Raw genomic sequence first — 13907 nt, 5'->3', positions numbered from 1 at the left:
CCACATATAAGTGAGATCATATAGTATTTGTCTTTCTCTGTCTGACTTATTTCATTTAGCATACGGCCCTCTAGATCCATCCATGTTGTTTAAAATGGTAAGATTTTACTTTTTTATGGCTGAGTATATTCTATGTATGTATGTGTATGTGTGTGTATATATATATACACACACACCATGTTTAATATATATACACACACACACACACACACACACACACACCACATCTTCGTTATCCATTTGTCTATCCATGGGCATTTATCTTGGCTGTTTGTAAATAATGAGGCAGTGAACATTGGAGTGTATATATCTTTTCAAATTAGTGTCTTTGTTTTCTTCGGGTAAATACTCAGAGGTGAAATTACTGGATCATATGGTGGTTCTATTTTTAATTTTTTTAAAGAACCTCCATACTATTTTCCACAGTGGCTGCACCAATTTACAATCCCACCAATAGTGCACAAAGGTTCCTGATTATAGCTATTCTGACAGGTACAGTAAACATTTTAAAGACAATAACAATAAGCTTTTTCTTATCTCTGCCAAGAGTGGCACTTAATGGTGATTCTGTAGAACTGCATTTTTTCAGCTTCACATTAACAACAAAAGATGCTGCTTACTAGTACCCTAGCAGTTTTGCATTTATAACATAACAGTTCAGTATATGTATGCCAGGTATTAATCTACCTGGAAACAGAAGCCACCTCATGGAGTTAGCGGCCCAGAAATTATACAGGCCCTATAGATGTTCCATTGTACACTTGGGGCTCATGTTTAATTCCCCATAGGATTTTAGGTTTATTTTCTTTTCCTAATACCGGATCTACTCTGGACAATAATTCTTAGGCAGTGAGCATTTGCACCTACTGCTGAATCTTGATGTCTTTGGGCATTGTAGCATGTCTTATACATTTCACTGCTATCTTCGTTTCCTTGGGCTGCCTTAACAAAGTAGCACAAACTGAGTGGTTTCAACAACAAAAATGTATTACCACACAGTTTAGGAGGCTAGAAGTCCAGGATCAAGGTGTTGGCAGTATTGGTTCCTTCTGACGGCTGTGAGGAGGAATCTGTCCCATGCTTGTCTCCCAGCTTCTGGTGATTAGCTGACAAACTTTGGTGTTTCTTGACTTCTAGAAGCATCACCCCGATTTTGGCCTTCATCTTCATATGGCATTCTCCCTGTATGCTAGTCTGTCTCCAAATTTCCCCTTTTTGCATGAACACCATTCACATTGGATTAGGGCCCACCCTAATGACCTCAACTTAACTAATTGCATCTGCAATGAACCTATTTCCAAATAACGTCACATTCTGAAGTACTGGATGTTAAGACTTCAACATAAGAATGGGCGGGGGGCGGGTGCTTCCCTGGTGGCGCAGTGGTTGAGGGTACACCTGCCAATGCGGGGGACACGGTTTCCTGCCCCGGTCTGGGAAGATCCCACGTGCCGCGGAGCGGCTGGACCCGTGAGCTGTGGCCACTGAGCCTGCGCGTCCGGAGCCTGTGCTCCGCAAAGGGAGAGGCCACAGCAGTGAGAGGCCCGCGTACCGCAAAAAAACAAAAAAAGAATGGGCGGGCGGTGGCGGGGGGGGGGGAACAATTCAACCCATAATAACCACGTATCTCATTATAGGTGGGGGGGGGACAATTCAACCCATATTAACCACGTATCTCATTGTAACTCCAGAATTCATTTCTGCCATGTTGGTGTCAGGCTTAGCCATGAAATTGCTTTGGCCAATAAAATGTGAGCAGAAGTGATGTGTCTGCATCTAAGCAGAAACTTCTTAAGAATTTTTTCCTTCTGCCATGAAACTAGCCATATTCCAGATAGAGGCTATTTCATCAGCCTGTGTCTCAAGAGTTAGAGTGACATGGAACAGAGCAACAGCTAACTTTCAGTGAATATGTAGCATGAGAAGGAAATAACCCCTTATGATTTTAAGCAACCAAGACTTTGGGGTCATGTGTTACTGAAGCATTAACTTAAGGTAGCTGACACCATAAGTTCACTCCTAATGTGTGGGTTTTTTTCATTCATTCATCAGATATTTATTAAAAGCTTGCTATGTGCTAGGCATAGCACTGTGTGTTGGACACTCTGATGGTTAATTTTATCTGTCAACTTGCCTAGGCCACACTACCCAGATATTTGGTCAAACGCCAGTCTAGATTGTTTCTGTGAAGATATTTTTCAGGTGAGATTAACGTTTCAATCAGTAGACTTTAAGTAAAGCAAATTACCCTCCATAATGTGGGTGGCCTTGATTCAGTCAGCTAAAGGCTGTAAGAGAAAAAAAAGACTGAGGTTCCCCCAGGAAGAGGGAATTCTGCCTCCACACTGCCTTCAGACTCGGGCTGCAACATGAGCTCTTCCTTGGGTCTCCAGCCTGCTGGAGCTCTGCAGATTTTGAACTTGCCAGCTCCCACAAATCTCATGAGCCAATTCCTAGAAATAAATCACTATATATATATATATATATATATATATATATATATATATATATATATATATGCACATCCTATTGGTTCAGTTTCTCTGGAGAAATCCGATTAATACACAGTCAGTGAACAGTGAACAACCTAGAAATAGTCCTCATAGAGCCTATAGTCTAAGGAAGAATACAGACAAATAAACAGAAAAAAGATAGTGTTATGTAGTAAATGCTGGGAATGCTTCATGTCAGAGGAACACATAGGAGGAGCATCTAACCATGACTTGGGGAATCAGAGAAGGCTCTCTGGAGGAAATGAAGTCTAACTTGAGAACTGAAGGTGGCAGGTGGAATAGGAGTTAGCCAAGTGAAGGGACGAGGTTGTGGAGAGCAGGGCTTAGATCGAATGCAGAACATGCATTCTTAACAGGGGCAATATTGCCCCCAAGAGGGATAAACTGGTGCTTGGCAGGTGAAATAAATCTTGGTTATTACAATGTTTTGTGATCATCCAAAGCTCAACTCTATCCGACAAAATCTTATTCCTTAATATTTAATGAGGGAGCGGGGGAGACATGATTAGAAAAAATGTCTAAAAAGTCTCCATGGTTGGGGTAGGGGGTTCATGGTGGTGACAAAAAGAAAAGGCTGAGAAACATTGGTGTAGAAAGACCTTTTGGGTAAGGGAAGGATCACATACGGAGCTTGTGAGAGAAGACTATAGCATATTTAACAGGTCAGAATGATTGAGGTATACAGTGGGAAGGAACAGAGGCACAGAGAGTCGTGGGAGAAGAGGCTCATCTAGATACAAATGTTAAAGAAAATTAAATCTGAAAAATGCATTTTGACCACAGTTATCCAACTATTTTAGGTGAAATTGGACTTTGTGTCTAAATTATCTACTGTAGACTATGCTCACTTTTATATATGAATTTCTACTTTGTGTTTGTAGTCATAGATTAAATGAATCATTAACTTTAAACATGTTTTAGAGATGACAAAGAACAGTTAGAATACCTTTTCTATCTTTCTCAGAGTTTTAGTTTTATAATTGTAGTCTCTATAACAGCATCACGTTCAGGTGGGCATTTAATCATTAGGCTGTTCTGGAAGGCACATTAACCTCTGGAGAATTTGCGTGTGATTTACTTCACTGGAGTTTCAAAGATAAAAATATGAGAGTAAAAAGATATTTTTCTTGCTTCCATTATTGGGAATAGAATGAGAACAATGGTCTGTTTAATAATCATTATCATTATCTCCCTCCCAGATGGAATTAAAGTTACTTTAATATTCTATTAGGAAAATCTTGGCAAAAATGCTGCCAATCATTATTTTTTTAAATTTCCAGCAGCTTGGCAACAATGAACTCAAAACCAATTCAGTGCTTTTGAGAGATAATATAAACTTAATTTTAGACTCTAAAGAACTAAAAAATTGCATGCTCTTCATAATTTTAGCTTTTAATATTTTTATACCCCAGCCCTAACTTGCTTGATGTGAGTAGACCTGACCTAAATGTCTAATATACTTTTTTAAGAGACAGCATTCTAGTAATCAAAGGTCTTGTTAAGTAAAAGACAGTATGCGGAAACAGTACTGAATATATGTTCTGAAGTCACACTACCTGGGTTCACATACTGAGTTGAATCTGTTTGGGTTTAAATGCTACTAGCTTTCATGAATTGGGCAGATGTAAAGTTACATGATCTTATCCTCTGTGTACCTCACTTTCCTCATGTGTACATTATGGCTCATAATAGAACCACTATATAGAGTTGTTGTAAATATTAAATGAGTTAATTATTTAAGACACTTAGTGCCTGGTACATACTTAGTACCCAATAATGTTACCTACTATTATTATTATTTAGAACTCCTTATTAAGTAGTTTTAAAACCATTTGTTTTGGTGCTTCCTGTATGACATACAAGGAACTTAATTGTGAAACTGTTAGTACACCTGACCTAAAATGATCTTCACAGCATGACTCGAGTATTTATTTATTTATTTATTTATATGTTTTGTTGCACCGGGTCTTAGTTGTGGCTCACAGCCTCCTTAGTTGCAGCTCGCTGGCTCCTTAGTTGTGGCATGTGAACTCTTAGCTGTGGTATGCGGGATTTTTAGTTGCAGCATGCATGTGGGATCTAGTTCCCTGACCAGGGATCAAACCCAGGCCCCCTGCATTGGGTGTGCGGAGTCTTATCCACTGCACCACCAGGGAAGTCCCCTCAAGATATTTCTTTAAACTGACTTTTTTTAGTATCATTATTGTTCTCTTCAGTATATTTCAGGCCTTTAAATTGATTTATTTTTTAGGCTAGGGTGATATTTTTGTTCTTAAGTGAGAAGATAAACATCTAAGGTTCATAAGGAAAAACACTCCTTAGAGCAGTAGGTGGGAGATGAATTCCTCTTCGGAACTTTGTATTGGCGTCTAGAATTTATCTCTACAGTACTGCTTTTTCCATGGTGCCAATAGGGAAAAGCAAGAGTTACCCATGATTTTCTGGCATTTTTGTTTTGATTAAAGAAATTTTAAAACCCTTTCAATATTTATATCTTTCAGAAAATGTCTTTGAAATTCAAAAATGCAAAACGAATTGAAGGCCTTGATAGCAATGTGTGGTGAGTACGTTAGAATAAACAATAATCATTGGGTGAAGTTTTTTTCCTCCACATGTTTATATCCTTATTTGGGAATTTTTAGCTTTATCTATAGTCTATAAATAAAACCACTTATTTTAATTCATCCATTCAGTGGAAATGGAAGGAAATAATGATTCATACACTGATTTATTCACTTAGCAAATGTGCCAGGTCCTGAGCTAGGCACTGGAAATGGACAGAGAAAATGACAGATTGGGTGGATGACCTTGTGGAACTTACCTTCTAATCCATCAACTTTTCCTATTAGCGCTCCTTTCTAATGGTTGATAAGAGAACCTAGCAGCAGATGGTTGAGAAAAATATATATATGATTAAAATATGGGTATCATGGAACTGAGATTTGTAAGAAACATTAAGTTCATCAGTTCAGCCATAATTTTTCCAGGTAAAGTCATTTTGTAGACGGTAAAATTTTTGTCGTGAACTCATTAATTGTGTTTGATCTGTAAGACTAAACTAAGTCTTATTTTTCAGTTTTTAAAGACTATGAGGTATAAACAGCTAACTTTGTAATTTTAATACTTACTGATATTAGTATTTTTTATCTTAGGATTGAATTTACCAAGTTGGCTGCAGACCCCTCTGTTGTGAATCTTGGCCAAGGCCTTCCAGATATATCCCCTCCTGTATATGTAAAGGAAGAATTATCAAAGATTGCAGCAGTTGATAGTCTGAATCAGTACACACGGGGCTTTGTAAGTATATGAGGACTCTGTGGGGTGTGAGCTTGTGTTTTATATTGTATTGTGCGTGAATGTTCTTCTACCACTTCTCCGTAATTGGCTTTCTGGAACCAACTGTCCTAACTTGATAACCAGAGGAACACCCACCCTTACCCTTATCTCCTAGGATGAGCTGTCCCCTACTTCCAGCTTCTCCACAGTCCTGTCTTGGCCCTTTGTTTACCATTGTTCCAGGATGGGGTCCTACAACAAGCAGGGAAGGAGAATATTCACTTTAGACATGTTTTCTCTCCCTTTCAAACTTATGCAGCCTCAGCACTGGCTTCTTACTTAATATTCTCTATTTCCAACTAGTTACTTTTTTTCTTTCTACCTCAGTACAACCTCCATCTTTCTGTGGTGGAATGCCTAGGATATCCAGAGATTTCATAGATTCTACTAAAAAAAACTTATCACAAGTCTTCATGATCATTCATGCAGGAACCCTCTGAAAATAGGAAAAAAATTAAATTTATTGCCATTTAAAAATACAAATTGGAAAATTATAAAACCCAGATGTTAAAAATTCTTACATTTTAGAGCCAAACTATCTCAAAGAAGTAAGTCCCATAATTAAATTTAAGGTTTTGTTCTTCCTTTTACTCAACAGGGTCATCCATCACTTGTGAAAGCTCTGTCCTGCCTATATGAAAAGTTTTATCAAAATCAAATAAATCCAAATAAAGAAATCCTTGTGACAGTAGGAGCATATGGATCTCTTTTTAATGCCATTCAAGGATTAATTGATGAGGGAGATGAAGTAAGTATATTAACATTATCATGTTGCCTATATTAATCACTATCATTTGTCCTGCTTTTATTTTTACTTATTTTATACTCTTTTTTATTTGAATTATTTTTGAAGTATAATGTATGTGCAGTCAAGTTCACAAATGTTAAGTACAACTTAGTAAATGTTTACATGTATATGTGTATGTATGTCTCCATGTAACCACAAACCAGATGAAGATATAGTACATTTCCAGCAACCCAGAAGGTTCCCTTTTGCCCCTTCGTAGTCTATATTCTTCCAGAGGTAACCACTCTTCTGTGTTCTGTCACCATAGGTTCATTTTGCCAGCTCTTTAACTTAATATAATAGAATCATACAGTATGTACTCTTGAGTCTGGCTTCTCTCATTTATCATTTTGTCTGTGAGATTCATCCATTTTGTTGCATGTCATTTATTCTTATATTTACAGCCTATTTAGATAAGGGAAGGTAAAAGGGGCTAGCAGTGATGCGGGAAAATGAATCTTAGTTTTCACTGCTAAAATAACCTTTAATCTGAACTCAATCAACAAGTATTTGGTCCCTGTCTTTTTGTACCCTGTATTGTTAGCAGCACTGTGTGAGGGATGTATAACAAGAAGGCTGAGTGATTTCTTTATTTAGTGATGTGATATAAAACCCACTTTGGCACTGACCTCAGTCAGCTCTGCCCCTAATTCCCCATTATCATTCCAATACCCCTGCTTCCGTATTTCCTCACCTCTTTCATTTATTCAGAATTTATTGAGGATACGCTAGACATTGTGGGAGACATTTTTAAAAGACAGTTTCTGCATGGAAGGGGTTCCCTGTTTAGTAGAGGAGATAGACTTGTAAACACATGAGGAGGAATGCAGTGCTATAGGCGGTGGTGGGGAATGTATAAGTTACCATGGTGACAAGAGGAAGAAGTGATCAACTCTGCTAATATAGGTCTGGAAAGCTCTAGAGAGGTGTTGGTTAAGCTGGGTGTGAAGAATGAATATTTGCCATGATCTGTATTGTTAATTCCTTTCTTTGAACTCTCCCCACACTTTATCTGTACCTTCTTTATGAAAGATACCTGTTACTTTGTGTTACATTATCCTTTTACATCTCAATTCACTCTCCTACTGCCAAACAATAAGCTACTTAAGGAGACATGGTAAGGAAGTACAGTCATACTTTCATATACGTAATCTCCTTTATTCCTATAAAATAGTTGAAAGTTTTATCTGAGACTTTGGTGTTGTTAATCCTTTGTTGCTTCCTCCTTCTCTGCACTTTATTGGTGTGTCCCAGGGCTCAGCCCTAGGCCTTCTTTCCTCTATCCTTTCTTCCCTGATCATCTTACCTAATATTTTGAAACCACACACACCACTTTCCATCATATTGACCTATTACTTTCCTTATAGTATTTATTACTGTCTGAAATTAGCTGATTTACTTCCTTGTTTTCTTATTTATTATAAATGTCTTGCAGGAGAATGTAAGTTCCAGGAAAACTAGTTTATCGCTATAGAGCTAGCACCTGAAATAGTGAGTGCTCAGTAAATATTCTTCAAAAAGAGAGGGGAATTATTTCCATTGTAAAAATAAGGAAATTTCAGGGAAGCATGTTAAGTATATTCTTCAGTTCCACCTCGCTGCCTTCCCAATTTACTTTCCTTCATTGAGCTCTCACTTCATACCAGGCACTGTTTCTCACCAGGGCTACAAAGATGGGTCATCTTAGTCCCTAAGAATTTCACAGTCTAATTAAGAACTTGAGGAAAAGATTCATTCCTGGCTCATTTCTTTGTCCTCCACAGTACCCAACACATAACATAGCACGTTGTATAGGAACTACTCAGTGTGAGTTGGATGACTAGTACAAACAAAGGGGCTTTAGAATATAAGGGCCTCCTATGACTCCAATGAGAAAGGCCTTGAAAAAGAAGTACAAGCAGTAAAAAGTGCAAATTTAGGGTGATAATTAGGTACCATGAATTTAACCAACACAAACTTAAATGTGGCAGTTTAGTGTAGACTTGTAAAATTATAAATTGTTGCCAGATTTTTCACAAGCAGTTTGACTATATATATAAATTACCATAAAACATGTTTATACCCTTTAGTCTAGCAGTAGCAATCATGTGAATTTATTCAGCAAATGATTTTAAAATGAAGATACTATGCATAGTCACAAGTGAACATTGCACTGTTATTTATACAAGCAAACTATAACAAAACTATTCTAGAATTCAATAGACTCTCAAATAGCCTTTAAAATAATAAATGCTAAAACTAAATAATATTAAAATTTTTGTGAAATATTTCTAAGTTTAAAAAAGATAGAAAATCAAATGTGTACAATGGATATAAATTATGTGTTCAAACCCTCCTTATAGAAAAGCAAAAAGTTAGGGATGCTAGGTCCAGGCTGGCATACTGCAGAAGGAATACCAACTGGACAGGTTAGTCTGGCCCAATGACCTGAAAGCCAGGCCATGAGTGATTGAGAGAGAGCCTGTAGGAGAAAAGGAACAGGGAGTATCTCAAGGGACTAAGGGACTAAGAAAAAAGGATCCAGATATAAGTCATCTGGAGGGAAATTGTGGTTATCAGACATTAGCAGTAGCATTCTAACTGTCTACCTGCATACACTTTTTGTTTGGGGATGCTTTTGAGAAATGACAAACGTCTTTACTCTCAGGATAATACTTATAAATTAGTACTCCACAGCAGAGAGCATCAGTTGCAGTGCTCTCTTTCCTTATGGTCTTGCTCTGCCACTGATCATTTATTTTCTAATTTGAAATTTAAACTCAAAGTTTTTGGCTGGAACATCCCTTTGAGAATGTGATGAGAGCTATGACCCCTTTCCCCAGAAAAATATACCTATGCATGTAGAAAATTTTACATACAATTCCAAGGGTCCCACTGCAAGCCTATCCACAGATCTCCCTAAGAGATCAAGGGCTCCAATTAAGGATCCCGACAAGTTTATCCCTAAGGTCTTTTCACTCAGATGTGCGAAGACAAAGCCTGCTTTCTACACTGCTTCATCTCAGCATGTAGTATAGTGCCTTGCACATAGTATGTACACAATATTTGTTAAATGGATTAATGATTGACATGTTGTGTTATTTGGTTTTATTCCAGGTCATAGTGATAGTGCCTTTCTATGACTGCTATGAGCCCATGGTGAGAATGGCTGGAGCAATACCTGTTTTTATCCCCCTGAGATCTGTAAGTTTGCCCCTATGATTCACATGTTTTAAGAAGTTTTGTAAATACCATTACTTTGTTGCCAGTAAAGTTCCTACTTTGATTACATTTTGGGATTTACTATATATCTCTACTATGACTGAAGGTAACAACTTTAAAGGGGGATCTTTTATTACTTTATCTTGTGTTTGCACATCTGTCTGCTGTATCAGCGTCTACATTGTATGTAATACTATTTTTTATGGTTATGTGTCTCCCCTATTGACTGAGCACCACCAGGTCAGAAACCATTTCTGACTCACTTTTATAGCTCTGGTCCCCAGCGACTAATAGTGCAGGGTATATGCTGGGTGCTCAATAAATGCTTATTGAATTCTGAATGAAGTAATTTTTTTAAAATTCTGCTTTTATCTTTAGGAATACAGTATAGAACCGTTGTCTTTTTAAATTTTTCATCAAAATAAGTGATACAAGGTGAATCACAGAATCTTCTATTAGTCTTATAGTATCAGATGTGTTAACCATAGTTACAGCTGGCTCCTTTGAAGGAATATAGGCACTTTCACAGCCGTTAATGTTGACAGAGTTCATGTTTCCAATTAACAGGTATGAGCATGGAACTCACATCCTGTTGGGCTCTTAAGGCAGAGTAAAGCTTAGTTATTTCTATTTCTTTTCTTTGTCATCTATTCAGTTACCTTTGCCATGCCTTTCTCTACTTTTTTTTCCTTGTTAGATTATTTTTTTGTAGGACAGCAAACATGAATTAACTGAATTAAATCACATCTTCATTCTTCATGCTTAGAAACTTGTTGATGGGAAAAAATGGTCTAGTTCTGACTGGACATTAGATCCTCAAGAACTGGCAAGCAAATTTAATTCCAAAACCAAAGCTATAATACTAAATACTCCGCATAACCCCCTTGGCAAGGTGAGTCTTTGATCTCTTTATACCGTCTTCTGGTCCGTCATTTTCTCACATGTTGACTAATTGGCTCTGCTCCTTTGTTCCCTTTCATATGTGTAGGTGTATACCAAAGAGGAACTCCAAGTAATCGCTGACCTTTGCATCAAATATGACACACTCTGCATCAGTGATGAGGTTTATGAATGGCTTGTATATACTGGAAATAAGCATTTTAAAATAGGTACCAATTATTACATAGAGTCACAAATCTAAATGTGTTTGGGCACGTGTGGAACATCTGATTGGAAAGGATCCCAGAAGAGCTTTAAAATAGTCTTTGTAATGGGTAAATGTCTGTGAGCGCTTAAAAATGGGCCTTGAATGAATGATGCTTGAGTGAATTTATGAGCAGATTGAAGGACAAGCAGTACAAACTTAGGAGATGACATTTTGGATCACACTATAAAACTATGAAACCAGAGAAGTAGTACTTTTGCCTTTATTTTTAGCTTTTTTCAAGAATCTAGCTATTACTTGGCATATAAGACATAGGGAACTTAATTGTTCCTGAACTGGTCTGTCCCTGCTGAGCAGGTTGCCAAAATGCCAGGTCAACAGGAAAAAATTGTCAGGACAGTAAGGTATTGCTGCATGGCCCTTGCCTGGAATTTCACCATTACTACTGGGCCATCTCACAAAAGCCACAGTGTCTTCTGAGGTAATCCAAACTTATATCAACTATAGGGTTATAAACTGGGCTGCAACCTTTGGGTCTTTGCACTTGCCCTACCTATACCTGGAAACACTTTTCGCCAAATATCCAAATGGCTCCGTCTGTCACCTCTCTGGGGTCTTTATTCAGATGTCAATTTTTTTTTTTTTTTTTTTTTTTTTTTTTGCGGTACGCGGGCCTCTCGCTGTTGTCGCCTCTCTCGTTGCGGAGCACAGGCTCCGGACGCGCAGGCTCAGCAGCCATGGCTCATGGGCCCAGCTGCTCCGTGGCATGTAGGACTGGGGCACGAACCCGTGTCCCCTGCATCGGCAGGCGGACTCTCAACCACTGCGCCACCAGGGAAGCCCCAGATGTCAAATTTGATGACCACAACATTTAAGATAGTTACACCTCTGTTTCCAGAATTTTCTTTGTCCTTTTTCCGTTCTGTTTTTGTTTTTTCCTCTATAACAAATATCAGGATCTATATATTTTACTTCGAACCTGCAAGAAGGTAGGAATTTTTAAATGTTTTGGTCTCTTCTGACTCCTTAGTTCCCAGAAAGTGTCTTGTACATGGTAGACAGTCAGAAAGTAATTGTTGAATAAAATGAATAGGAAGTATGAAAAGGGCGAGGGAAGGATAACTAAAATCACTGGCAGGAACCAATAAATTTTAAAATTAGTGCACTTATGTATAAATAGTTGTTGCACATATCATAATTATCCATGGCAAATTACAAATTGTTGTAGAGACACAGGAGAAAGCAACTGCTTCAGGTGATCAGCAAAGGAGTGGGCAAAAGACGGGACTTAGTTAGGCAGAGAAATAGAAAGAAAATTCCTATCAGATAAACTTTTATGTACTGAGGCAAGAAGGCATGAAAGATCAAGATATACTTAAGTGGTAGAAGGGTGTGCCGCAGTAACTGGCACAGATGAGAGTGGAAAAGTAGGGTGATTCTGAAGGACTTTATATATGAGGATAAAGAGTTTAAACTTCACTGAGGGGGTCAGTGGTTCTGAAACTTACTTTAGTGATAGAGCATCTTAAACTCATGATGTTCACATCATGAAATAGTGACAATACATACTTATTTCATCATAAACTAGAGACAGTTTTCTTAACAGAAATTCAGTAATTAGAAGTCAATGTAAAAACTACAAGTCTGTGTGTATTTACCTGTAACAAAGTGCTATTGAAATAAATACATCTGAGTTTTTCTGATTTTTGCCATTAATGTTCATTTTCTAATGCTCATTTGTTTCACTGTTGGTAGCATTCACTATCAGATAAGTGGTAGCACTTACCTTAAGTGCTTAAGAAAATTTTGTGGCTTAAGAAAATTTTGTGGAAACCTTAAAATTGATTTTTTAAAGTTCTATTTAAAAACTCAATAATTAATTTGATCATCAGGGTACCAGTGAGCATACTTTGAGAACTACTGCGAGGCAGGGTAATTAGTTCCATATTGGATTTGTTTTATAAAGGTAAGAACCAGCTACAGGTGAGGATCTTAAGTCAGATGCCCTGGCAGTGGAGATGATACATGAGGGCTACTTAGATGTAAAAACTATAGGGCACAGAACATGGCATTTGAAGGTGGGAAAGCAAGCAAGCAGGTGTGATTCTGAGATCTCTAGCCTGGACCACTAGGCAGTGATAAGGCCCTTACCCAGGGACGGAGATATGGGAGGAGGAACAGATCTGTGGGGAAGAGCTGAGCAAAGGAAATTCCTGCTTCTCATGCTCTAGCCTTGCTAAGTTTCAGTGTCTTTGAGACATAGAGGAGGAGATGTCTAGAAACAAGTAAAATTATAGGCCTGATTGTCAGGATCAAATTGTGAAGGGATTTATTTTTGGCAGTCATCAAAATTTTGTTGATAGTGGAACCCATGGAAGAGAATGAATCTTCTAAGGAAGAATGTATAAACAGAGAAGAGGGTCAGAGATTTGCAAGGTGTGTTGCCTTAGCCCAGCAGACCTTTGTTATTTGTCAACATTGCATCACAGTTCACCTTCTCACATCTTGTTGGTGATCTCTGTCTCAGGTCACTAACTTCTCTCCAGTTGAAAATCAGACCAAAAAGGACAATTAAATGTTTTGGTAATTTTTTTAGATTAAGCAGAGAAAGGAAGAAGTATCTATCTAATGAATAAATATAATTTTATACTTAACATTTTACATGTTTTACAAATGTTCATGCCTATGCAGTGTCTCAAGGCTTTAAAAAATTTAGTTAACTCAGTTTAGCAATATTCTTTCCAAAATACTACTTTAAATGATCTTGAAATTTATTGTTTAAACCTTATAAGCCCTTCAGGGTAAAAGTGTAAATGATGATGTTATTTCCTAAAGATATCATATATTTTTAACTCAGATTTTTTAGTTGTTTTAACAACTCATAAAGTTAAAACAAGAAAAAAATGAATTCACTATTTCATTATTTAGAGAGTGCAAATGTGTGAAAACTTATTCTATTAAATAC

At 37.5% G+C, this 13907-nt stretch overlaps 1 protein-coding gene across 3 annotated transcripts in view; it reads left to right on the top strand.

Annotated features, from left to right (window-relative positions):
• KYAT3 (kynurenine aminotransferase 3) overlaps window positions 1-13907 on the top strand; it is a 53130-nt gene that overhangs the window by 18504 nt on the left and 20719 nt on the right. For all 3 annotated transcript variants that reach the window (XM_060090068.1, XM_060090069.1, XM_060090070.1), the window contains 6 exons: window positions 5015-5073; window positions 5666-5810; window positions 6448-6597; window positions 9733-9819; window positions 10604-10729; window positions 10826-10946. In XM_060090068.1, the coding sequence (XP_059946051.1) occupies window positions 5015-5073; window positions 5666-5810; window positions 6448-6597; window positions 9733-9819; window positions 10604-10729; window positions 10826-10946 (688 nt within the window). The remainder of the gene's footprint in view (window positions 1-5014; window positions 5074-5665; window positions 5811-6447; window positions 6598-9732; window positions 9820-10603; window positions 10730-10825; window positions 10947-13907) is intronic.

Source organism: Mesoplodon densirostris, chromosome 2 (genome assembly GCF_025265405.1).
Source record: "Mesoplodon densirostris isolate mMesDen1 chromosome 2, mMesDen1 primary haplotype, whole genome shotgun sequence".
In the NCBI taxonomy this organism is placed as follows: Eukaryota; Metazoa; Chordata; class Mammalia; order Artiodactyla; family Ziphiidae; genus Mesoplodon; species Mesoplodon densirostris.
Note: the sequence above shows the minus strand (reverse complement) of the source record. Positions and strands in the feature narration are given on the sequence as shown.